At 53.7% G+C, this 24,451-nt stretch overlaps 1 protein-coding gene across 2 annotated transcripts in view; it reads right to left on the bottom strand.

Annotated features, from left to right (window-relative positions):
- The window catches only part of AP2A1 (adaptor related protein complex 2 subunit alpha 1), a 37,694-nt gene extending 15,545 nt beyond the window's left edge, over positions 1-22,149 (bottom strand). For both annotated transcript variants that reach the window (XM_047790117.1, XM_047790118.1), the window contains exons 1-4: positions 21,947-22,149; positions 6,598-6,666; positions 6,332-6,474; positions 5,977-6,170 (exon numbers count right to left, since the gene is read on the bottom strand). In XM_047790117.1, coding sequence (XP_047646073.1) covers positions 5,977-6,170; positions 6,332-6,474; positions 6,598-6,666; positions 21,947-22,013 — 473 coding nt within the window. In that variant the 5' untranslated portion in view covers positions 22,014-22,149. The remainder of the gene's footprint in view (positions 1-5,976; positions 6,171-6,331; positions 6,475-6,597; positions 6,667-21,946) is intronic.
- Positions 22,150-24,451: the final 2,302 nt, after the last annotated feature.

Below are 24,451 nucleotides of genomic sequence, written 5' to 3'. Positions count from 1 at the left end.
TTTTTCTTTTTTTTTGTCTTTCTGCCATTTCTTGGGCCACCCCTGTGGCATATGGAGGTTCCCAGGCTAGGGGTCTAATCAGAGCTGTAGCCACCGGCCTATGCCAGAGACACAGCAATGCGGGATCCGAGCTGAGTCTGTGACCTACACCACAGCTCACGGCAACACCAGATTCTTAACCCACTGAGCAAGGCCAGGGATCGAACCTGCAACTTCATGGCTCCTAGTCAGCTTCGTTAACCACTGAGCCACGGTGGGGAACTCCCTTCTTTTTCTTTTTGAATCAGGACCCCACCATTCCCCGCTCAGGCAGCTGCGCCAGAGAACCAAAGTTACACAAATGTGTGCATTATGCATCACGGCCACAAGGGGGCACCTTAGTGAGGACATCATAAACAAAAAGTGGTCCATGCTACAGCGGAATATTATTGGCTCATAAAAAAAGAATGAAGCCCTGACACATACTGTGCCGCGGATGACTCCAAAAGGTTACGCAAGAGAAGGGAAGCTGGACACAAAGGCCGCATATCATGCAAGTCCTTTTACCTGAAATGTTCGGAATCTGCAAATCTTTAGAGACACAAAGCAGATGAGAGGTTGCCGGGGGCTGGGGAGAGAGGGGATGGGGCGAGACTCCTGAGGGGTTGGGGGCTTCATTGGGGGGCGGGGGGGGGGGGGCTGATGGAAATTAGGGGTGGTGGTTGTCCAACACTGACTGTACTAAAGACCACTAAATTGTACACTTTGCAATGGTTAAACGCAACACAAACAGACATACCTGTGAAACAGAAACAGACCCAGAGACATGGAGAAGAGACGTGTGGTTGCCGAAGGGGAGGGAGAGGAGGGAGCGTGGGATTGGGAGTTTGGGGTTAGCAGATGACAACCAGTAGCTACAGGATGGCTCAGCAACAAGCTCCAAGTGTGTAGCACAGGGAACTATATTTCCATCCTCTTCTAAACCCTCATGGAAAAGAATACGGCAAAGAACCCCTGTGGATAACTGAGTCACTCTGCTGTACAGCAGAAACGAACACGACACTGTAAAGCAACTGTGCTTCAATTAAAAAATAAAATCATGGGAGCTCCTGTCGTGGCTCAGTGGTTAACGAATCCGACTAGGAACCATGGGGTTGAGGGTTCGATCTCTGGCCCTGCTTAGTGGGCTGAGGATCCGGTGTTGCCGTGAGCTGTGGTGTAGGTTGCAGATGCGGCTTGGATCCCAAGTTTGCTGTGGCTCTGGCGTAGGCTGGTGGCTACAGCTCCAATTCGACCCCTAGCCTGGGAACCTCCACATGCTGCGGGAGCAGCCCAAAGAAATAGCAAAAAGACAAAGAAATCTTGGGGAGTTCCCGTCATGGCTCAGTGGTTAACGAATCCGACTAGGAACCATGAGGTTGCGGGTTTGATCCCTGGCCTTGCTCAGTGGGTTGAGGATCCAGCATCGCCGTGAGCTGTGGTGTTGGTTGCAGATGCAGCTACAGCTCCACTTAGACCCCTAGCCTGTGTGGTGGGTGCAGCCCTAAAAAGGACAAAAGACAAAAGACAAAACAACAACAACAACAACAAAATAACACCTCAAACCAGCTATAATGGAAAAAATAAAAATGACTAGAAAAAAGAAAACGAAATCTACCTAAAAGAACAGTTCCTCTGTGCCGCAGTCACTGTCAAGGCCAAGTTTTCAGGATTGAGAGCCCGGCCTCTAGTCAGACAAGCCCAGCCTGGCCTGCGGCGTTGGCAGAGCACGGCCCCTCAGCAGCCGCTCCCTCCTGTGAAAAGGACATCACAGGGACAGTCCCTGGGCTCAGGTGTGTCTGTCACACTGGCCTCTTTCTCAGCCCTCAGAGGTGCCCAGTTCTCCCCACCCAGGTGACGGAACACCTGACTCACCCCCGCCAAAGGCAATGGCTGTCCTCATCTTTTTCTTTCTCTTTTTGTCTTTCTAGGGCCGCCCCTGCAGCATATGGAGGTTCTCAGGCTAGGGGTTCACTTGGAGCTGCATCACAGCCTCAGCCACGCCGGATCCTTAACCCACTCCCCCTCCGTGAAAGTGTCTTCTCCGAGCCCCAGCCCATCCTGCACCTTCGCCCATCTCCCCGGCCAGACCTCGCCACGCGGGGCTGCCCCAGCCCCCCGCCTTCAGTCTCATCTCCTCTGGCCGGATCGTTGCCCAGGGACCTCATCTGGTCACGGCTTTTGTTACCACCCAGCCTGTGCTGTCCCGTCCAGGGACCCCTGGCTACACGGAGTGACTGAGCACTTGAACAGAGGGAGTCCGAACAGATGCGACGTAAATGACCACCAGTTTCAAAGACTGAGGGCAAAAAACACTAGATAATCTGTATGTTGATCCAATGTCAAAACAAAAATATTTTGGATGGGTCCAGTTAGATTAAAAAAAAAAAGAATATAGGGAGTTCCCATTGTGGCTCAGTGATAACAAACCCGACCAGTATCCGTGAAGACACAGGTTTGATCCCTGGCCTCGTTCAGTGGGTTAAGGATCTGGCATTGCCATGAGCTGCGGTGTAGGCTGCAGACGCAGCTTGGATCTGGCATTGCTGTGGCTGTGGGGTAGGCCAGCAGCTGCAGCTCTAATTCAACCCCTGGCCTGGAAACTTCGTATGCCACGGGTGCGGCCTTAAAGAGACAAAAACATTTTGGCCACACCTGAGGCATGTAAAAATTCCCAGGCCAGGGGTCAAACCCACACCACAGTAGCAACCTGAGCTGCTGCAGTGACAATGCCAGGTCTTTAACCCACTGTACCACAAGGGAACTCCTCTTATTTTTGCTTTGTCTACTAGGCACCTCAAATTCAACCCAGTCAAACACAGCTCAGGATCCTCCACTCCCTCATCCAGCTCTCCCTCCATTTCCCCAATCATTCCCTTCTCTTTTCCTCTTACACCAAATACAATCTGTACAGTCATCTCTCCTTCCAAAACATACCGCTTTGGAAATTATTTTCACTGGCTACAGCCACCACCAGCTCTGACCAGATGGCAGCTGACGTCCCAATGGTCTCCCTGCCCCCATGCCTGGCACCCCCTCAGTCTCTACTTCTGCTTGCGATTTCCGGGCCACTTGAGTCTGAAGATCAGGCTCTTTCATTGGTTCTGGAATATTCTTAGCCATCATCTGTTCAAACACTGCCTCTGTCACATACGCTCCCTTCTCTCTTTCTAGAACTCTACACAGTGTTGTTAGGCTGTCTCTCTTTTCCACGATTCTTTTTTTTTTTTTTTTAAAGGCCCGCAGCAGCAGCCTGTGCAAGTTCCTAGGGTCGAATCGGAGCTGCAGCTGCCACCCTACACCACAGCCACAGCCACTTGATCCAAGCCACATCTGAGACCTATGCCACAGCTCGCAGCAATGCCAGATCCTTAACCTACCGAGAGAGGCCAGGGATGGAACCCATGTCCTTACAGATACCATGCTGGGTTCTTAACCCACTGAGCCACAGTGGGAACTCCCAGCTTGCAGCACTTTAAATTAACACTTGGCTTAAGAATCTGTGAAAATCGGGCTGAAAACCTGTGTGTGGGCTGTTCCATGCCAAGGTTTGAAATGGGTAATTTTGCTCACGATCCCTGAAGGGATTTATTTCTAGGTCACCCTCACTTTGAAGTGGAGTCTCTGGAGCCTCTGCTTGCACAAGCTTTGTCTTCTGTTCCCAGAGGCTGCGGGGCCCCCAAACCAATACCCCGGTTCTCACAGTGCCGCCAAGGCCCTAAACAAATCCAGCTCGAGCACGTGGCTTGTCTCCCAGTACCAGGCTCCTCTGAGCTTGTGGCCTGTGTGGCTCCTTATTTTCTTGCTGGCTCATGAATACTCGGAAGAATATCCTTTTCTTTTTTTCTTTTTTCTTTTTAAGGCCGCACCTGCGGCATATGGAGGCTCCCAGGCTAGGGGTCCAATCGGAGCTGCAGCTGCCGGCCGACACCACAGCCACAGCACCATGGGATCCGGGCCGCGTCTGCAACTACACCACAGCTCACGGCAACACCAGATCCTTAACCCACTGAGGCCAGGGATCGAACCCACATCCTCATGCATGCTGGTCGGGTTCATTACCCACTGAGCCGTGAAGGGAATTCCCGAAGAATTTGTCCTTTCCTCTTTTACCCACATTGATAAGCTGGGTTCTGAGAGGAAGAGCATCAGGCAAGACACAAGCTGCTAGAAATATAAATCCTTCCTTCTCCCACATCAGGCCGAGTTTTTTTTTTTTTTTTGCCTTTTCCAGGGCTGCACCCACGGCATATGGAGGTTCCCAGGCTAGGGGTCTAATCAGAGCTACAGCTGCCAGCCTACACCACAGCTGCAACCACAGCAACGCGGGATCTGAGCCGCGTCTGCAACCTACACCACAGCTCACGGCAACGCTGGATCCTTAACCCACTGAGCAAGGCCGGGGATCGAACCCACAACCTCATGGTTCCTAGTCGGATTCGTTAACCCCTGCGCCATGATGGGAACTCTAGGCCAAGTGATCTTTTAAAAATACAAAGTCATCCATGTCATCTACCTGCTCAAAACACACCCATTGCTTCCATTTCAAGTAGAATAAAATCCAAACTCCCCCTGCTCTCTCTTGTTCACCACATTCAAGCCAGAGACACTCTCTCTTGGTTCCTTGAGTGTCCAAAGCTCATGCCGACCTCAGGGCCTTTGCATGTGCTGCTCCTTTTGCTTGGACCGCTCTTTCTCCAACATATCTGACTATCTTCTCCTCACTCCCATCTCAAACTGCATGTCTCCTCCTTGCAGAGACCCTCCCCGACGAGTCTGAGGTAAGTAGCCTCCCCCTCCCCCGTCGCCTTTGCTGCCCCCTCTACCCTGTTTGTTTTCTTCAGAGCACTGTCACTGTTTGAACTCATTTCTTGGCCTATGCGTCTGGCCCTCAGATCCCCCTTCCAGATGGACGCTCCCTGAGGGTGGGCACAACTGCCCTCTGCTCCCTCTGGTCTCCCCATGCCCAGAAGAGTGCCTGGCACACTGCAGGTGCCCAGGAAATATTTATTGAGTGACCTTCTGCCCCAGAACAATCGCACAGGCTGACCCGCAGGCATTCATGCCTTTCCCTTCCCCACGGCTGACCGCGAGTCCTCACCCAGGTCCCAGCTTGATGCCACTTCCTCTGAGAAGCCCCCCATGCCCCCGGGCTGGGTCAGGCAACCCTACCCAATGCCCTGTGTGCTCCTGTGCCCCTCAGCATGCGTCTGTGAGGAGATACATGCTTCATCCTGCAATTATTCAATCAATTCTTTTGTTTGTTTGCTTTTTTTCTTTTTGCCATTTCTAGGGCTGCTGACACAGCATATGGAGGTTCCCAGGCTAGGGGTCTAATCCGAGCTGTAGCCGCCGGCCTACGTCAGAGCCACAGCAACGTGGGATCCAAGCCACACCTGTGACCTACACCACAGCTCATGGCAACGCCAGATCCCTAACCCACTGAGCAAGGCCAGAGACCAAACCCGCCACCTCATAGTTCCCAGTCAGATTCGTTAACCACTGAGCCATGACGGAAACTCCTTCAATCAATGTTTATCCCCCGCTCTGGACCGTGAACGTCAGGAGGATGCGGTCACAGCTACCTCCCGAGCCATCGGCATGGCGCCCTGCACACAGGTGCCCAATAGACTCTTGCTGAATGAATGGAGAAGATGCAGAAGGTCTGTCCCCAACATAACATAAGGCTGTCCCCTCTTTACAAGACATCAGAGGTCCGTGAACCAGATGGACCTCCCGCTGGCTTTGTCCAGAAGCTGCCTCACGCTGTCCCGTTGGTTTGGTGAGATCAGAGGAGGCAACTGTGGGGCTGCCACCAGAATCGCGGGGGTCCCAAGCCCAGTGTCATTCCCACGTCCTGGCTGGGAGGCCCTGGGCAGGTGACACAACCTCTCCGACCCTCATACGTGGCTGGGCCTTCTCTGGCCCAGCCCCCCGCCCGGGTCCCCAGCGCCTTACCCAGCCACCAAGATGCGAGGGATGTCGGCGGCGAAGGCCTCGCCCATCTCGCGGCTGCCCACGTTGGCGATGCAGTGCAGGGCCAGGCACATGAAGGTGGGGTTGCGGCTGGCCAGGTCATTCTTGATGGCGTTGTTGATGAGCCGGATCAGCTCGGAGTTGGAGTTCACCAGCACCGAGATGAAGAGGTAACCCTGAGGCAGGGGACAGGGCGGCTGGGCGCCTCAGGGCCAACGGACCCCAGATCCTGACCCTCAGCCGGATCCCGACCCTCAGCCGCAGAGCCTGCTCCTCCGGCCCTCCCCGTGGAGCCCTAGGAGGCCTGGCCCCACCCCCGGCCCCTCCTCCGACTCACTATCTGCTTCTCCGTGTACTTGTTGGAGCTCAGCAGGTTCACGGCCTCCATGTGCCCAAAGTCAATGTCATGGCCAAGCAGGAAGATGAAGAGCAGTTTACACACATACTTCTTCTTGCTGTAGCCATCCAAGGCTTTGTCCCCTGGGGCCAGAGGAAGGAGGAAAGGGGAGGCCAAAGGAGAAGGATCACACCTCCAAGTCCCAGCCATCCCAGCCCCCGGGCCCGCTCCTCCCGCAGACCCAGGAGTGGGGGCCCCCAGCCTACCCTTGAACTTGGAGCGGATGTTGGCCAGTTCCTTGTTGATTCTCTTAATCTCCGCCTCCTTGCTCTTACCTGGAGGGGAAAAGGGCAGGTGAGGAGGGTCCCAGAGGGGGTGCCACCTGCCCTCACTTTTCTTGGCAAGGCCCCTCCCAGCTGCAAGGATGGACTCTCCCCACTCTGGGGCCCCGGGCTGGGGGCTGAGCCCAGGCCTGGGGCCCAACTCTAGCTGGGCGCTTCGGGGAGGTGAGAACCTCGGCCCATCGGTCCCTACCACGCAGAGGAGAAGGCTGGCGCTCAGTCTGGGGCGATGGATCCCTGACTCTTTCCCTCCTTCCTCCCCCTGCTGGGGCGCCTGAACAGTGCCCCCTTCCCTGGGGAGCTCACATCCCCACCCACAGCTCGTCACCCCTGTGCCAGCCCCCAGCTGAAATATGCCCTTGCAGGAAATACACAATGACCAAATGAATGATGAGCTCGGCTGCCTGGCTGCCTTTGAGCCAGCCCCCAGGAACCTCACCCCTGCCACGGGGACCCTGCTGAGCTCTGAGCCTCCTGAAAACCCGCTCTGCTCTCAGCTCCCCACTCCAGCCACTCACCGGGCCAGTCCCTGGGGTCCTGAGCTCCCCGTTCCTCCCCATCCCTGCCCACAACCTATTAGTTCTCTCCTTCCCCAGTAGGCCCAACCTGTCCCCAACTTGTCTATGACATCCCAGCACTTCTGACATGATCCACACGGGGGTGGTGGTGGGGTGACTCTAGAGGGCCGCCCCGGGCCCCTCAGCCAGGTCCCATGCTTCCTCTGTGCTCCCTGACGCCCAGGCATCCCCGTCGGAGCATGATCTGACCAGATGGTGACCGGGGCTCGGCCGCCCTCAGGGTCCCTCCTCACGTCCCCCAGTTCCGCTCCAGCCAAACTGTGTCGTCTCACCCTTGACAGGCTCCACTGTCCCCTCAGCTCCTCTGATCAGAAACCCGGGCATCCTCACCCCCTCGCGCAAGCCGCTCCCAGCTCCTCTTGGCTTGAGCTTCAGAGCAGGCCCCCACGAACCTCTGCCGTGACCACCGCGTCCAGACCCCCTGCCCACTGCAGCAGCCTCCTCTCTGGCCTCCCTGCCTCCCAGTGGGGGGGACTCCACCCCGTGACTACAAAGCCATCTGGCCCCGCCCTGGCCACACTGCCAGTTCAAAGGACACCACACACTCCTTCCCACTCCAGGGCCTTTGCACATGCTGCGCCCTCCACCTGCTCATCTGGCCAGTCATCGTCTCATCATCTGGGTCTCAGCTCTTGTCACCTCCTCCAAGAGGCCTTTCCTGGCCAGTTCCTTCAAATCAATGCCTTATTTGTCTGTCACCAGTGCGCACAAAAATGTCCTCCCTGGTACAGCTCACACCACGTAACTATTTTCTCTTTACTGTCAAACCTCAGCTCCTACTTCACATTCATAAATTGCAAGGCATTCCCGCTGTGGTTCAGCAGTAATGAACCCAACTAGAATCCATGGGGATGCGGTTTGATCCCTGGCCTTGCTCAGTGGGTTAAGGATCCGGCGTTGCCGTGAGCTGTGGTGAAGTTCACAGCTGTGGCTGGGATCTCGCGCTGCTGTGGCTGTGGCAGAGGCCGGCGGCTGTAGCTCCAATTCAACCCCTAGCCTGGGAACCTCCAAATTCCACGGGGGTGCGGCCCTCAAAAATAAATAAATAAAATAAATAAATAAATTGCATCATGAGGGAGCTTCTCAAAGAGCGCCCAGCACACAGCAGGCGCTTAATAAATGTCTGGTCATCTGAAAGATGGGGCCTGCTCAGACCCATGCCATCCACATCCTTCTGCATGTTGCTAGGCAACCGGGAGGTTCGAAAGAGCCTGAAGGAAGGAAGGAAGGAAGGAGCAAGCGAGGGTATGTGCTCTCCTTCTCAGAAATCCTGCCTTAACACCTATTCCCACCCTCCAAGGAAGCTCCCTTGGATTGGCATCTCCTGATCAGCTGTTCCCACAACTGAGATGGGCGGTGAGTAGCAAAGACACACGGGATTCAGAAGACTGAGTGTGGGAGTTCCCGCTGTGGCACAATGGGATTGACACAGGTTCAATCCCCAGCCTGGCACAGTGGGTTAAAGGATCCAGCACTGCCACATCTGTGGCAAAGGTCGCAACTATGGCTCCAATCTGATCCCTGGCCCAGGAACGCCATATGCCGAAGGGCAGCCAAAAAAGAAAAAAGAAAAGAAGACTGAATGTGGGGAAAGAAAAAGGAATGTAAACTATTTCATTAAAAACTTAAAACATTAGGAATTTCCCTCATGGTGCAGTGGGTTATGGATCCCGTGTTACGACAGTGGTGGTGCAGGTGGCGGCTTCGGCTGGGATCAGTCCTTAGCCTGGGAACGTCCACGGGTTGTGGGTACAGCCAAAAAAAATTTTTTTGTACAAAATTTTCATAATTTTGTATTCTATTTTAATACAAAATAATTTTAAGGAATTTTAAATATTGGTTACACGTTGAAATGAGAATTATCTGGAGTATGAGTTTACATAAATCCATTATTTTTTATTTATTTATTTATTATTTTTTATTTATTTATTTTTTTTGTCGTTGTTGTTGTTGTTGTTGCTATTCCTTGGGCCGCTCCCGCGGCATATGGAGGTTCCCAGGCTAGGGGTTGAATCAGAGCTGTAGCCACCGGCCTACGCCAGAGCCACAGCAACGCGGGATCTGCAACCTACACAGCCCACTGAGCAAGGGCAGGGACCGAACCCGCAACCTCATGGTTCCTAGTCGGATTCATTAACCACTGCGCCACAACGGGAACTCCTTTTATTTATTTATTTTTTTTGTCTTTTTGCTATTTCTTGGGCCGCTTCCGCAGCATATGGAAGTTTCCAGACTAGGGGTCTAATTGGAGCTGTAGCCACAGGCCTACGCCAGAACCACAGCAACGCGGGATCCGAGCCGCGTCTGCAACCTACACCACAGCTCACAGCAACGCTGGATCGGTAACCCACTGAGCAAGGGCAGGGACCGAACCTGCAACCTCATGGTTCCTAGTCAGATTCGTTAACCACTGCGCCACGACGGGAACTCCCCATAAATCCATTATTAAAATTAATCTGGCCCATTCCTTTTTACTTTTTAACAAAAACATGGTTTCTGAAGAAGTTAAAAACCACATGTGCAGCTCACGCCCTACATCGACTGGGTAGCCCTGCTCTCGGGCCTTCGCTGGGCTCCCACACTGTCCACGTCACCAGATCAGCGCTGCTGTGGGTGTCTGGGTCTGCTCTGTCCCAGGACCACACCCGGAGCCCCCTGAGGGCAGAGCCAGCGTCTGTCACTTTTCTGGGCAATGACTCCACGTAGCCTGAGCTCAGAAAAGCCATGAAGATATAAAAAGGGTCTGAGGAAGTACAGAGTCACTCACCCCCAGTCCTCAGGAGGGGGGCAGAGGGCCTGGGGACCCAGGTGATGAAGGCCAGCACCCCAGTGACAGGCTGAATTGGCCTGTGCGGCCCCAGAGGCCATCGGATGCTGTACTCATTAGTTACATGTTTCCTGAGTGTGGGCCAGGCCCGAGTGGGACGATGCTGGGTACCCAGGACCCAGGCGGGGCACCCGGGACTCAAGCGGATCCAGGACTTTTGATCCATCCCCAGGGACTCCTGGACTGGCGGGGTGCAGGCAGTGGGCCCAGTCCACACGCCTAGGCGAGATGGGCAGGGAGGGAGGTCACCTGGGCACCCTCCTCGTGCCTTGGTGGTGGCTGCCAACAGAAGGGGACATTTCAGGAGGGCTGTGAAAGCTGAGCAGGGTTCAGGAGCAGTTCACCGGCGAGGGCGGCCAGAACCAAGCCTCTGCCTAGAAGCTCCCAGCGGCGCGGGACCAGGGGGGCAGGATGGCACCTCCCTCTGGGGGCGGGGCGGAGGCGGGGCCCCATCAAGACTGGCGCGCATGCTCCGTTCTGCTCCCAAACTGAGAGGCCCCCAAGACTGCCCTAGCGCCTAAAACCAATGCTGTAAGGACCAGAAGAAACAAAACCAACAGCTTTCACAAATGGACCGTGTAACACACAGTGGCCACCGAGCCTGAGCACAGAGAGATGGATATTTGAGTGGCAATTGAATTTCCGAGGCTAAAGCCCTCTCTGGGCTTCCTTCACCCCGGGATTAAAAGCTTCAGGAAGCAGGCGGAACTAACCTATGGTGTTGGATGACTGCGCAGTGGTTATCCTTGGGGAAGGTGGGGGGGGCAGGGAGCTGGGGATATTTCCGCATCTGGGGACCAGTTATGCAGCTGTGCCCAGATGAAAATTCATCAAGCTGGACACATGATCTGTGAGCTTTTTATAGACACACTCTATGTATGTGTGAATACACAAATAGATATATTTATAGATGACTATATTACTATATTTTTACAGTGACGTAATCAGTGATGCAGAAGAGAGTATCCAGCAGACATGGACAATTTAAAGAATGTTCAAAGATAACCTAAGCACATGACAGAATATGGCAAAGTAAAATAATGGCCATAGTTCCATTAATTCTGGCTAATTTGAATTTTTTTTTTTTTTGGCTTTTTAGGGCTGCACCCACAGCATACGGAGGTTCCCAGGCTAGGGGTCAAAGCGGAGCTGTAGCTGCTGGCCTGCACCACAGCCACAGCAACTCAGGATCCAAGCCACGTCTGCAACCTACACCGCAGCTCACGGCAACACCAGATCCTTAACCCACTGAGCAAGGCCAGGTATCCAACCTGCGTCCTCATGCACACTAGTCTGATTCGTTTCCACTGGGCCACAACGTTAACTCCTGAATAATTCTTCAAAACACTTCTTTAAGGCAGCTAGTATGCCCACTTTTCTTTTTCAGCCACCCCCGTGGCATATGGAAGTTCCTGGGCCAAGGATTGAATCTGAGCCAAGGCTGTGACCTAAACCATATGTTGGATGCTTAACCCACTGTGCCATGGCGGGAACTCCAAAAAGGCCCATTTGTAAAGTTTTTTTGATACATGAAGACAGATGCCTTTGCCTATAAAGAATGAATCAGGAGTTCCCGTTGTGGCGCAATGGTTAACGAATCCGACTAGGAACCATGAGGTTGCGGGTTCGATCCCTGCCCTTGCTCAGTGGGTTAACGATCCGGCGTTGCCGTGAGCTGTGGTGTAGGTTGCAGACGCGACTCAGATCCCGCGTTGCTGTGGCTCTGGCGTAGGCCGGTGGCTACAGCTCCGATTGGACCCCTAGCCTGGGAACCTCCATATGCCGCGGGTGCAGCCCAAGAAATAGCAACAACAACAACAACAACAACAAAGACAAAAAAAAAAGAATGAATCAGTTTCTATCCCACCATTATGGTATAAGAATCTGTCTCCTAATAATTTATGATAATCAGCTGAGTGAATTATTCAGTAATTTATTTAACTACTAGGCTGCAGTTGGACATTTCACTAAATAAGCAAACACCAGTGCTGGCTATGTGTAAAAAATAAAAATAAAATTTTCATAAGGAATACATGTATGTTCGTGTCTATATGCTTTTTCTTTAAACAGTCTTTAGGAGTTCCTGCTGTGTTGCAGAGGGTTAAGGACCCAGCATTGTCTCTGCAGTGGCTTGGATCACTGTTGAGGCAGAGGTTCAATCCCCTCCTGGTGCAGTGAGTGGGTTAAGGATCTGACGCTGCTGCAGCTGAGATTCAGATTCAGTCCTTGGCCCTGGGAACTTCCATAAGCCAAGTAGGTGCCCCCGCCCCCAAAAAAAAGCAGTCTTTAAACTGCCCAGATCTTTAAGGATCTGGTGTTACAGTGAGCTGTGGTGTAGGTCGCAGGCGAGGTTCAGATCTTGCGTTGCTGTGGCTGTGGCTGTGGCGTAGGCCGGCAGCTGTAGCTCCAACTCAACCCCTAGCATGGGAACCTCCATATGCCACGGGTGCGGCTCTAAAAAGCAAAATAAATAAATAAATTGCCCACATCTATTTGAAATTGTCTTCTGTATTGGTGATAGACTTTGCCATAAAAAAGAATTTTTCCAGAGAGCATGAAGCATCAAGTTTTCAAAAGCGAAAGTGCCGTGGCCCTGGAGGGAGGGCACCTGGGCAGAGGGCAAACCTCTGCAAATACCTAGAGCCCAGGTGCCCAGAGATAGTGCATGGGTGCTGCTGAGGGTAGCACATGGGAAGAAGGGGCTGAAGGCAGCTGTGACAGAGCTGGGCTCCATTGCTCAGGGCCAGCCTGCAACAGGGGGATGAGCTCCCCATCACAGGAGGCATGCAAGAACACCAGGGTGTCTTAAAAGGACTCTCTTATCCTCAAACATTCCCTGGGTCAGGCTCAGGGATGGTCACAGCTGCCCCGCCCCGGGGATGCTCCTGGAGTGGAGAGGAAGCTGACAGGGTCAATGGGGAAAACTGACAGAGGCGAACACACTGGGGGCTGGGAGGCTGGAATCAGGTGGGGGGAGGAAGGCATCCTGGTGCCCAGCTTCTGGAATCTGAGGCTCAAAAGATGAGGATGAAACGAATCAGGCAGAAATAAGGGGAGGTGTGCTCTGTGCAAGGGCCGGGGGGCTAGCACGGCAGTAGGGCAAGACCGTGCAGCCCCCTGGGTTTTTGGAGGGAGCTGGGGAGCCGTGGAGGGCACGAGGCCCTCTTCTGCCTGCAGCTGTTGCTGCAAGGGCCTTGCAGGTGGAAAAGAGGCCACCCCCTTGCCACAGGCCGAGAACTGCTGACGGCTCCAGGTGTACCTTGGGGCTCCTGGCTGGGGGAGATAAGCCTTCTGGAAGCATTTAACCTGGGCCAACTTTCGTGGGTCTGTCCCTGCCACAGAAGGCCTCCTAACAAACCCTGACTACCATGAAGGGACTGACTCGCTTTCACGGCGGCAACAGAGGCAGTGTCCAGGATCCCGCTGCAAGACTGTTCCGGCAAGTTCCTGCCATGGCTCAGTGGTTAACGAATCCGACTGGACATCCATGAGGACACAGGTTCAATCCCAGGCCTTGCTCAGTGGGTTAAGGATCCGGCGTTGCTGTGAGCGGTCGTGTAGGTCACAGATGCGGCTTGGATCCCGTGTGGCTGTGGCTGTGGCGTAGACAGGCAACTGCAGCTCTGATTTGACCCCTAGCCTGGGCACCTGCATATGCCGCAGGTGGGGCCCTAAAAAGCAGGAAAAAAAAAAAAGACAAAAAAACCCCAACAGCATGGAGTTCTCAAAAAGGGTTCTGGGAGAGGAGGCTGTTGACGCTGTACCCCTATGAAGCTCAGAACATGTGGCCCCTGCACTGTCCACTGAACCTGTGGCCACTGAGCCCTTGAAATATGGCTGGTGCTCCTGAGGGATTGAATTCCTAATTTTATTTAATCATAATAAAACTAAAAACCAATCCTCCCCCTGGTTACTGGAAAAGTGTGTCTGGAATGACTTGCACCCCTTGTGAATCTTCTTTTTTAGCCGTAAGTTTTATGAACTCTTATTACAGAGCAAGTATTTCCAATGAAAATGTAGCCTTCAGGTTGAGGAAGGAACACAAACTGTCTCATTAATCACTGAAAAAACATCAACTACCCATTTAGATAATATGTGGGACATATTGGGCTAAAGGAAATAAAATATATTTAAGTTAATTTCCCTGGTTTTACTGGGTTTTTTTTTAAGGCTGCACCCGCGGCATACGGAAGGTCCCAGGTCAGGGGGTGGAATCCGAGCTGCAGCTGCAGCAACACCAGATGCTTTAACCCACTGTGCAGGGCCGGGGATCGAACCTGTGCCTCTACAGCAACCTGAGCTACTGCAGTTGGATTGATTCTTTTTTTTTTTTTTTTCTTGATCTTTTTAGGGCCACACCTTCGGCATATGGAAGTTCCCAAGCTAGGGGTTGAATCAGAGCTGCAGCCGCCGGCCTATGCCACAGCCACAGCCACAGCCACGCAGATCCAAGCCTCATCTGCGACCTACACCACAGCTCACGGCAACGCCGCGTCATTAACCCACTGAGCAGGGCCAGGGATTGAACTCGTGTCCTCATGGACTCTAGCTGGGTTTGTTTCCACTGAGCCACAATAGGAACTCCTGCAGTCGGATTCTTAACCAACTGCGCCACAGTGAGAACGCCTGGTTTTACTTTTTTTGAAAAGTTGACTATACATATGTGGACGGACCTAGAGGTGATCATATTAATCAGATAAAGACAAAGATCATATAATATCATTTATATGTGGAATCTAAAAAGAAGACATAAATGAATCTACAAAGGAAACAGATTCACAGACATAGCAAACAAACGTACGCTTACCAAAGGGGAAGGGGCTCGGTAAACCTAGGACTTTGGGATTAACAGACAGACACACACTATCAGACAGAAAAGAGAAATACAAGGACCTGCTATAGAGCACAGGGAACCAGATGCAATAGCTTGTAATAATCTAGAGTGGAAACGAATCTGAAAAGGAAATGATGTATCACTGAATCACTCGCTGTACACTTGCAATGAACACAGTCAATTATCTACGCCTCGATTTTAAAACATTCTTTAAAAAAAAAAAAGTACGTATGTTGGTACAACCACTACGGAAAACAGTATGGCGGCCCCTCAGAAAACTAAACACAGACCCACCATATGCCCCAGCAATCCCACACTTGGGCACATCTGCGGCCAAAACTTTCCTTGAAAAAAACACACGCACCCGCATGTTCCCTGCAGCGCTCTTCACAATTGCCAAGACACGGAAACGACCCAAATGTCCATCGACAGATGAATGCATGAAGCAGATGTGGTCCATATACACAATGGAATACTACTCAGCCATAAAAAAGAACGAACTAATGCCATTTGCAGCAACACAGATGGAACCAGAGATTCTCATACTCAGTGAAGTAAATCAGAAGGAGAAAGACAAATACCATATGATATCCCTTATACCTGGAATCTAACATACGGCACAAAAGAACCACTCCACAGAAAAGAAACGCATGGACTTGGAGGAGAGACTTGTGGTTGCCAAGGGGGAGGGGAGGCAGTGGGAGGGCCTGGGAATCTGGGGTTCATAGATGCAAACTCTTGCCTGTGGAGTGGATGAGCAGTGAGATCCTGCTGGATGGCACTGGGAGCTCTATCTAGTCACTTGTGATGATGGTGGATAATGTGAAAAAATGAGTGTGTGTGTGTGTGTGTGTGTGTGTGTGTGTGTGTGTGTGTGTGACTGGTCGCTTTGCTGTACAGTAGAACCTGACAGAACACTGTAAACCAGCAATAAGGGAAAAAATCTACATCATTTCAAAAAACGTACATATGTGACTCGCCACAGGACAGGCCTGGGTTAGATGTTATCAAAGTCGGCAACATCCCTGAGAGAAAATATTCTCCCCGAGCAGCCAAGCCACTCCCTGTCACTACCTTGCTTGAACGCAGCTGCAAAGACCTCCCACGCCAGCTCCCCAGGGGCAGGGGGCGTGTCTGCACTCCCAGTGGCATCCCAAGGTCCCAGCAGTCCTGGCCCAGGGGAAGTGCTGAGGTGACTGTGGACCACCGAGGGACAGACACACACAGGTGAAAAGAGGCGGGGCTCGGGCCTGGATCTGTCTGGTGCCCCCGAAGTCAGGAACTAAGGCCAGGTCCTTAAATTGGAGGCCCTGGGCAGGGGAGGGGTGTCCCCAAGGACCCGCCGATGTTGGAGCACCACCTGAATGGGACTCATTCCTCTGCTCCCTCTGCAGCAGCCAGAGAGATCCTGTGAAGACCTGAGTCAAATCCTGTCCCCCGTCTGCTCTGACTCTCCCCCTGGCTCCCATTCGGCACAGAGTGAAAGCGAAGTCCTCTAGGGGGTGTGGGGGGTGCCCTCCAGGCCCTCCACCATCCACTAGCTCCCTCTCTGCCACCACTCCCACCCCACACCAGAGGCCTCCTTCTCCGGCTCCTCCCCTTCCCACTGCACCTGCGCCTCAGGCACAGTCCTGCCCCAGGGCCTTTGCACAGGCTCTTCACCCTGCCATAAATGTCCTCAGCCAGATCTCTGCAGGCCTCATTCACCCACCAAATTTCTTTCTGCTCCAATGTCACCTTCTCAGTGAGAGACTTTCCGACCAGCTTACACGAGATCGCCATCCTCAGCCTTGTCCCCACACCCCTTCCCTGCTGTATGTCCTCCCGAGAGCCACTGCTACCTGTCTGAACACCTGGACATAGTATATTTACGTGTGTGTTGGTCCATCTTCCCTCTATAATGTGAGCACCACAGGGAGAGGCCCTTGGCTGGCTGCTGCAGTCTCATGGCCTAGGACAATGTCTGGCATGCAATCAGTGCTCACTACAGATTTTTTTTTTTTTATCTTTTTGCCTTTTCTAGGGCCTCTCTCCGGGCATATGGAGGTTCCCAGGCTAGGGGTCTAATTGGAGCTGTAGCCACCAGCCTACGCCAGAGCCACAGCAACCCGGGATCCGAGCCGCGTCTGCGACCTACACCACAGCTCATAGCAACGCCAGATCCTTAACCCACTGAGCGAGGCCAGGGACTGAACCCGCAACCTCATGGTTCCCAGTTGGATTCGATAACACTGCGCCACGACGAGAACTCCAGTGCTCACTAAAGATTCATTCATTCATTCCTTCATTCCTTCAAACAGCAAGTACCCTCCTGAGAATCCCCGTGGGCCACGTCCTGCAGGGGGCAGAACTGGGGACCCAGGGAGGGATCAGACCAGGCCTGTGCTCCAGGGGTTATGACCATTTGGAGTGGAATGTGCCCTGATGGAGAGCTGGGGGCACAGTGGCAGCCCGGCACCCCCCTTCCCACTCGCTCAGGCTCTCCTGGGGCTGGGTGTGGGGGGTGGGGAGCTGAGGCCCGAGAGGAGGCAGCACCTGGCCGGGCCCCAGGGAGGGCACAGGCAGATAAGTGTCTGGGAGGCTGATTCCCCCTCCAGACAGGACGGGGCGCGCCCTCAGGCTGGGCCCGGCCTCTCCTCTCCCTCCCTTATCTGCAGAATTTGCCCTTCCTGGCTCTCCTTCTCAAAGCCTGCCTTTCATCTCCTTCTAGATCCTTCCCTCTGGACTCCACTTGGCCCTTCAGAGCCTCCAGCAGGATGGCTCCACACTCCTCCCCCCTCCTCCCGCTGCTGTCTCTGAGCGGGGGGCCTTCTCCGCATCCTCCACCCCTCCTTTCCCCTCCCTCGGGCTTGAAACCCTCTCTGATGCCCTCAGGACACACACCCATGTGGCCTCTGCCCCCCTCCGCAACATCAGAGCCCACCCCTTTGGCATCAGTCACGAGGGCCTCAGCGCAGAGGCCTCAGGCCCTTTGCACTTGCCGTCCCTCTGCCTTCACAGCTCCTCTGCCCTCCCTTGGCTGCTTAACCCCTCCACGCAGCCGCGGACAGGGTCCCTGTTCTCTCGGCATCGTGACCCTCTCCCTTGCTGGACTTAGGACAGCGAGTTTTTTCCCACTTGAAAAAAAAAATGCTGCACATGCCACACACAATAAACATGCACAACAAGGGTTTGCTGTAAAGCCCAGGGAACTATATTCAATAACTTGAAATGGGAGTTCCCGTCGTGGCTCAGTGGTTAATGAATCTGACTGGGAACCATGAGGTTGCGGGTTCAGTCCCTGGCCTCACTAAGTGGGTTAAAGATCCCGTGTTGCTGTGGCTGTGGTGTAGGCCGGCGGCTACAGCTTTGATTAGACCCCTAGCCTGGGAACCTCCATATGTCACAGGGGCGGCCCTAGAAAAGCCAAAAAAAAAAAAGCATAACTTGAAATAAACTGTAATGGAAAAGAATTCCTTTTAAAGAATGTATATATGATTGTTTTTTGTTTTTAGGAGGTACCCAGGCTAGGGACTGAATCAGAGCTGTAGCCACCGGCCTACACCACAGCCACAGCCACAGCCACACAGGATCCAAGTCGCGTCTGCAGCCTACACCACAGCTCGCGGCAACGCCGGATCCTTAACCCACCAAGCGAGGCCAGGGATCGAACCTGCGTCCTCATGGATACTAGTTGGATCTGTTTCGGCTGCGCCACGACGGGGACTCCTGCACACACATATATATAAATGGCTGAATCACTCTGCTATACACCTGAAACTAACACGATATTGTAAACCAATTACACTTCAATCAAAAGAAAAATCTGATCTCGGGAGAGACCACGAGGGAAGAGAATAAGAGAAAGGGACGCTATGCACATGTACGGCTGGGTCGCTCTGCTCTACAGCAGAAACGGACACAAGGCCATCAATCAATGATAAGCTAAAAGACATTGTTTTAAATTTGATATAGAACCCACACACCACACAGCTCCCCACTCACTAGGCCATTCGGTGGTCTGTAGTAGAGCCACAACGCTGCTCAGCTATCACCAATCTAATTCCAGAACATTCTCACTCCCCCCACTCCAAAGAAACCCTGTTCTCATTAGCAGTTACTCCACATTCCAGCACCCCCTGCCCCAGGCACCGACACGTCTACTTTCAGTTTCCATGGGTTTGGCGATTCTGAACATTTCATACAAATGGGATCCTACCACTGGAGTCTTTTGAGTCTGGCTTCTTTTGTTTGAAAGATGGGTTTGAGGAGGTTTGTCCACATTGTAGCCTCTGCAGCACTTTCATCCATTTGAATGGCTGAATACTATTCCACCGTGTGTGTGTGTGGGTGTGGACATGCTGTGTTTCTCCATCCGTCCACGGATGGACACATGGGGTTGCTTCTGTCTTTGGCTTTTACAAACAGCGCTGACTGAACCTCTGTACACAAGTGCTCAGGAGCTGGACAGCTGTGATTTTTACACACTACCTGTCTCCCTGAGGGCCTGAGAGTTTCACGGGGGTACAGACGAGTCTGTCCTATTTACCACTGTGTTTCCAGCACCCATGATAAGACTTGAAACCTACCAGCCATTCAACGTACGCTTGATGAGACAACCAGAGACAAGGGAGCGTTCTGATTCTCCAGCCCTGATTCATTTGGCTAAACTATATCCACCGTCCCCAAGTGGGAGCCTGGATTCCGACTGTCCCCTCTGTCCTAGGGCTTCCCTCTGGGGTCCTGCAGGGACACCCCTTTGTCTTCTCTTTCCTTCCCCACCCCCATCATCCAGTCCCTTTGCAGATCCTTCAAAACGGATCCCCACCCCAACCACCTCTCACCATGTCCTTCTTGCCCCAGTCAAACCAACATCATCGCTGCGGTGCAGGCCCCTAAAAACTTCCCTGCTTCCGCTCCTGCCTCTGGGGTCTCTTCTCGTCGCAGCAGCCAGAGGAACTATTTTCAAACACCAAGCAGCATCTGCGCCTCCTGTGCTCCAAAGCACTCACCATGGCACACAAAGCACCTGCTCCCTGTCCCCCCTCTGCCCTTACCTTCTGCCCAACCTCCCTCCCTCTCGGCTCCAGCTACGCTGGCCCCCTGCTCTAATTTGAACACAAGCCAAGTGTGCCACAACTTCAGGACCTTTGAATGCACCGGTTCCCTGCTGGGACCCCTCTTTCCTCCAGAATTTGCAGGGCTCACTCCCTTGAGGTCCTGGCCCCCTTCCCCCACTCCCCTTCCCTATTTTTCGTCACAGTTCTAGTCATCAGCTGACACTGTGGTTCTCTATTTTTTACCTCCCTCATGGCATGGGTGCTCCCAGGGGCAGGAAGCTTTGTGCACTCTTGAAGCCCCCCCCACCCCCACCCCGGAACACTGTCTGGCACCCCGGAGTGATCAAAAAGCATCTGTCAAATGAATGAATGAACCTTCAGAGGCAGGATGCTTTTATCAATGGAGTCAGCCCGACAAGAAAACTGAGCTTCCCAGAGGCTGAATAATTTGCAAAGGGTCACAGGGTAGCTCTCAGAGGCAATATACTGGGCTCCTAACAACTGCCCCCCCAACCCACAACCCCTCAAAGCTCCGCCCCTTTCATAACACCCCTGTCTGTCTCTCTGCCACCTGATACCAGTTTCCACACCTCCTGTTTACTAAGCACCTACTATGTGCCAGATCCTTCCATACCTACTAAACTCTCAAATCGTCACTGGACACCCAGCAGAGGCCACTCCTCAGATCCAGCCAAATAACCAGAACAAAAGCCAAGATCTGTCTAGAGCCTGGGATATGTGAAAAGGCCTCACTCACATACGGTGTCACAACAACCTCATCAGGAAGGTGCCATCAGCGGTCCCTCCTGACAGAGGAGGAAACAGAGTCCCTCAATTCAAGGTCACAGGGCTAGGAAGCGTCAGCGTTCAGACACCAACTCAAGCCTGGCTGACCCCAGAGCCCGTGCGGATACAGCCTCTGAAGCTCTTGGCAGCTCTAAACACCAACACCCGCTCCCAGGAGCTGGGCGCTGACTTGGCACCAGGCCTCCCATAGTCACGACCATCCTTCCTGCTGGTGATCACTGCCCCCGTATTGATGTGGTCAGATGGGAGAGGGCTCCAGATTCAGGCCCGTCCTGCTCCCTGACCCATGACCCTGCTCTGGGACCAGGCTTCCTCCATCCCCACTTTCCAGATCTCTTTCTCACAAATTCCTAAGGCCCCTGACCCCTTCTTTGAAATCGGGGTTCTCCTGCTTCTGGCACATCCTCTAAGCCCCCACATTGTAATATCATCTCCTTTCCAAGCCCCCCCGGCCCCTGTCTCAGGCTCTCCAAAGACTCCACCTGCAGCAAGCACCTCGCAGTAACCCCTCTTGTTCCTTCTCCATTGACCTCCGTGTTTCCTAAGCAATCTTCCATCCTGGAGCCCCTCTATCCCTCACCAGGGTCCCGCTAGAGTCCCGCACCTTCCCATCCCTCCTCCCCAAACCCCTGGGACTTTCTATCACTCTAAAGTCCTCTCTATAAACTATAAACGAGCTGGGCGCCTCGGTAACCTATCTAGCCCCTTCCCCTCTACGACACCCCCTCACCCAAGCTCTCAAGCCTGGCTTCCTGTGTTTCAGGTCTCCCCGTTCCCACTGGCCCCCTCCCACTCTATCTCTCCACAGGGTACCCCCACCCACCCAGCCATGCACCTCCTTCCTTTTCTGTCTACATCAGGGATTTCTCCAACCCCATGGCTAATGCGATCCCCTAGCTTTCTTTCATCCCCAGGGGACGCCTCTATGCCCCATCTCCGGGACTTTACTAGCGTCCTTTTCATTAAGACCCTCCCGGACGCCTCTAGCCACTCCGTGTCGTCACCTGAAGAGGCACAGTAAGACACTCTAAGACCCTCCATTCCCCCCACCCTAAAGTTCCCCCCCGCGGCCTCTCTATCCTCTCACTCTACGACCTCAATGGACTTCTATCCCCTGGGCCCTTCTGTAACCCCCGAGCCCCTCAATTCCACGCTTCCCCCGCCCAGGGTCCCCCGGCCGCGCTCTCACAGTTCCGGATGTCGGAGATGAACACCGCGAGCCCCCGCATCCCATCGCCCTTGGACACTGCCGGCATGATGGCGGTGGTGTCGGCTCCAGGCCTGGCCGGGCAGGGCACAGCGCAGCGGGGGCCGGCAGGCGGGGACCGGGAGGAAAGGACCCCAAGCAGCGCGGAGGAGCCGAGCCGGCCAAGGGGGGAGGGCGGGCTGGCGGGCGGGCGGGCAGGCAGGCCGCGTCTCCGCCCCCGGTCCCTCCCCTCCCAGCCGCCATCCTGAGCTCTCAGCTGCCCATTGGCTCGAATTACTGCCGTTCAGGTGCGGGTTCATCCCTACTCCCTCTCTCATTGGTGGCAGGACAAAGGTACGCCGTTACGATTGGCCCAGCACCGTATTTCCGTTCGGGAGAGCGGGGTCGGGGCGTTGCTCGAGAGACGGGCGGAGTTAGGTTACGTACAGTTGGACCGCCCCCTCCGCGCGGCCGGGGCCAATATTGATTGGATCCGGTCGCTCTCCTAGAAGGGAGGGATTGACGTGAAGGAGGGCGGGGGGAGCGGGCTTGAGGAGGCGGAACTTGTGGTGACTGAGGCCAACAGATGGGCAGATCGCCCCCTCAGGCGTTGGGGATTTGCCCGACCTGTCCTACTCCCGCCCCGATTGGGCTGTTATGGGGGCGGTAGGAGAGCCACGATCCGTAGAGAACCAAGGAGAACGGGGGTTGTCACTCAGCTGGGCTGGGATAGGTGGAGCAGCGCCTGCAATTCCCTGCTGCAGAGAAGGGGTTGGGAGGGGCAGGAGAGCGTGAGGTATTTACTGCGCAAGCGTCGTTCTGATCCTCTTTCTCCCTACTCTTCACCACGCATTACTCCTTAAATCTTCCCGGAAGACGTTCCTTACCCCTTGTCTAGCGGCCAAGATGTTGGGACCTAATTTGTCCAGAGACCGAGTGTCTCAGAGCGGAGGAAACAGTAATTCAAATCTAGTCGCATTAAGCAGAGGTTAAAACTGAGGTCCAGAGAGGTTGAATGACTTGCCCAAGGTCACACAGCTCAGAAACGGCAGAGCCTGGGTTTAAAGTATATTTTGGCATTTAACCACTTGTTTTGCTTTTTAGGGCCGCACTTGTGGCATAGGGAAGTTCCTAGGCTAGGGGTGGATTCAGAGCTGAAGCTGCCAGCCTACACCACAGTGATGCAGGATCCAGGGGCCCTCTGTGACCTACACCACAGTTCCCAGCAATGCCAGACCCTTAACCCACTGAGCGAGGCCAGGGATGGAACCTGCATCCTGACGGATACTAGTTGTGTTGTGTGTGCGTGTTTAGAGCCGCCCTGGCAGCATGTGGAGGTTCCCAGGCTAGGGGTCGAATCAGAGCTACAGCTGCCAGCCTACACCACAGCCGCAGCAATGTCAGAGCTGAACCGCATCTGCAGCCTACACCACAGCTCACGGCAACACCGAATCCTTAACCCACTGAGCAAAACCAGGAATCGAACCTGCAACCTCATGGTTCCTAGTCGGATTCGTTTCCGCTGCGCCACGATGGGAACTCCACTAGTTGTGTTCGTAACCTGCTGAGCCACAGTGGGAACTCTCTGACATTTAACTGTTTTCCAATTATGCAATGCCTTTTATCTTTTCTTTGCAACCACACCACCAGTAAACACATCAAATCAAAACTGTGAGTCTCTCCACCAAACTTGGAGCTCCTCAACCAAAAGGGGACTGACGAACGCTGATAAAAGGAATGGGGGGATCTGCTATGTTTGGCCCAACCACCACCCCTTGGCGCCCCAGAGACCTTCTTTGGTTGACAGGCTTTTGGGAAGGCAAAGCTTCCCAGAACTCTAACACCCTGGGCTATTGAGAAATTTGGGGCAAAGGGAACTGGAAGAGTCCATTCTGTCACCTAGAGGAACTCAGCCCTGCCAGCCTCTTCCAACCTCAGAACTCGAGTATTCTTGGAACGAGCCTTGGGAGAGAGTCCTGCATGCTGGGAACATCCACTCTGAATCCTGGGGGGATGGGGGGAGCGAGAAGAGCCCACCTTCCAGGTTCGGTGGATCTGGCCATTCAGGTTTCCAGGAATGGGGCTTGGAAAAGTCCATTCTGGATTCTAGGAGGACAAATATTGCTCAGATGTTTCAGTGAGCAAGGACAGTCCATTCCTAATATGGGCGTGTGTGGATGCGTGTGGTGGGGGTGCTGTCTGCCTTTAAAGAACATTAAAAACAGCAACAAGGAGTTCCCATTGCGGCTCAGCGGTAATGAAACTGGTTAGTATCCATGAGGATGCGGGTTCCATCCCTGGTCCCATTCAGTGGGTTAAGGATCCAGTGTTGCCATGAGCTGTGATGTAGGTCACAGACATGGCTCAGATCTGGTGTGGCAGTGGCTGTGGCACAGGCCGGCAGCTACAGCTCTGATTTGACGCCTAACCTGGGAACTTCCATAAGCCGAGGGTGTGGCCCTAAAAAGACCAAGAGAGAAAAAAAAGCAACAACAAATTATTAGGACA

This window comes from Phacochoerus africanus, chromosome 8 (assembly GCF_016906955.1).
Source record: "Phacochoerus africanus isolate WHEZ1 chromosome 8, ROS_Pafr_v1, whole genome shotgun sequence".
Taxonomy (NCBI): Eukaryota; Metazoa; Chordata; class Mammalia; order Artiodactyla; family Suidae; genus Phacochoerus; species Phacochoerus africanus.
This window is presented reverse-complemented; position numbering and strand designations above follow the sequence as displayed.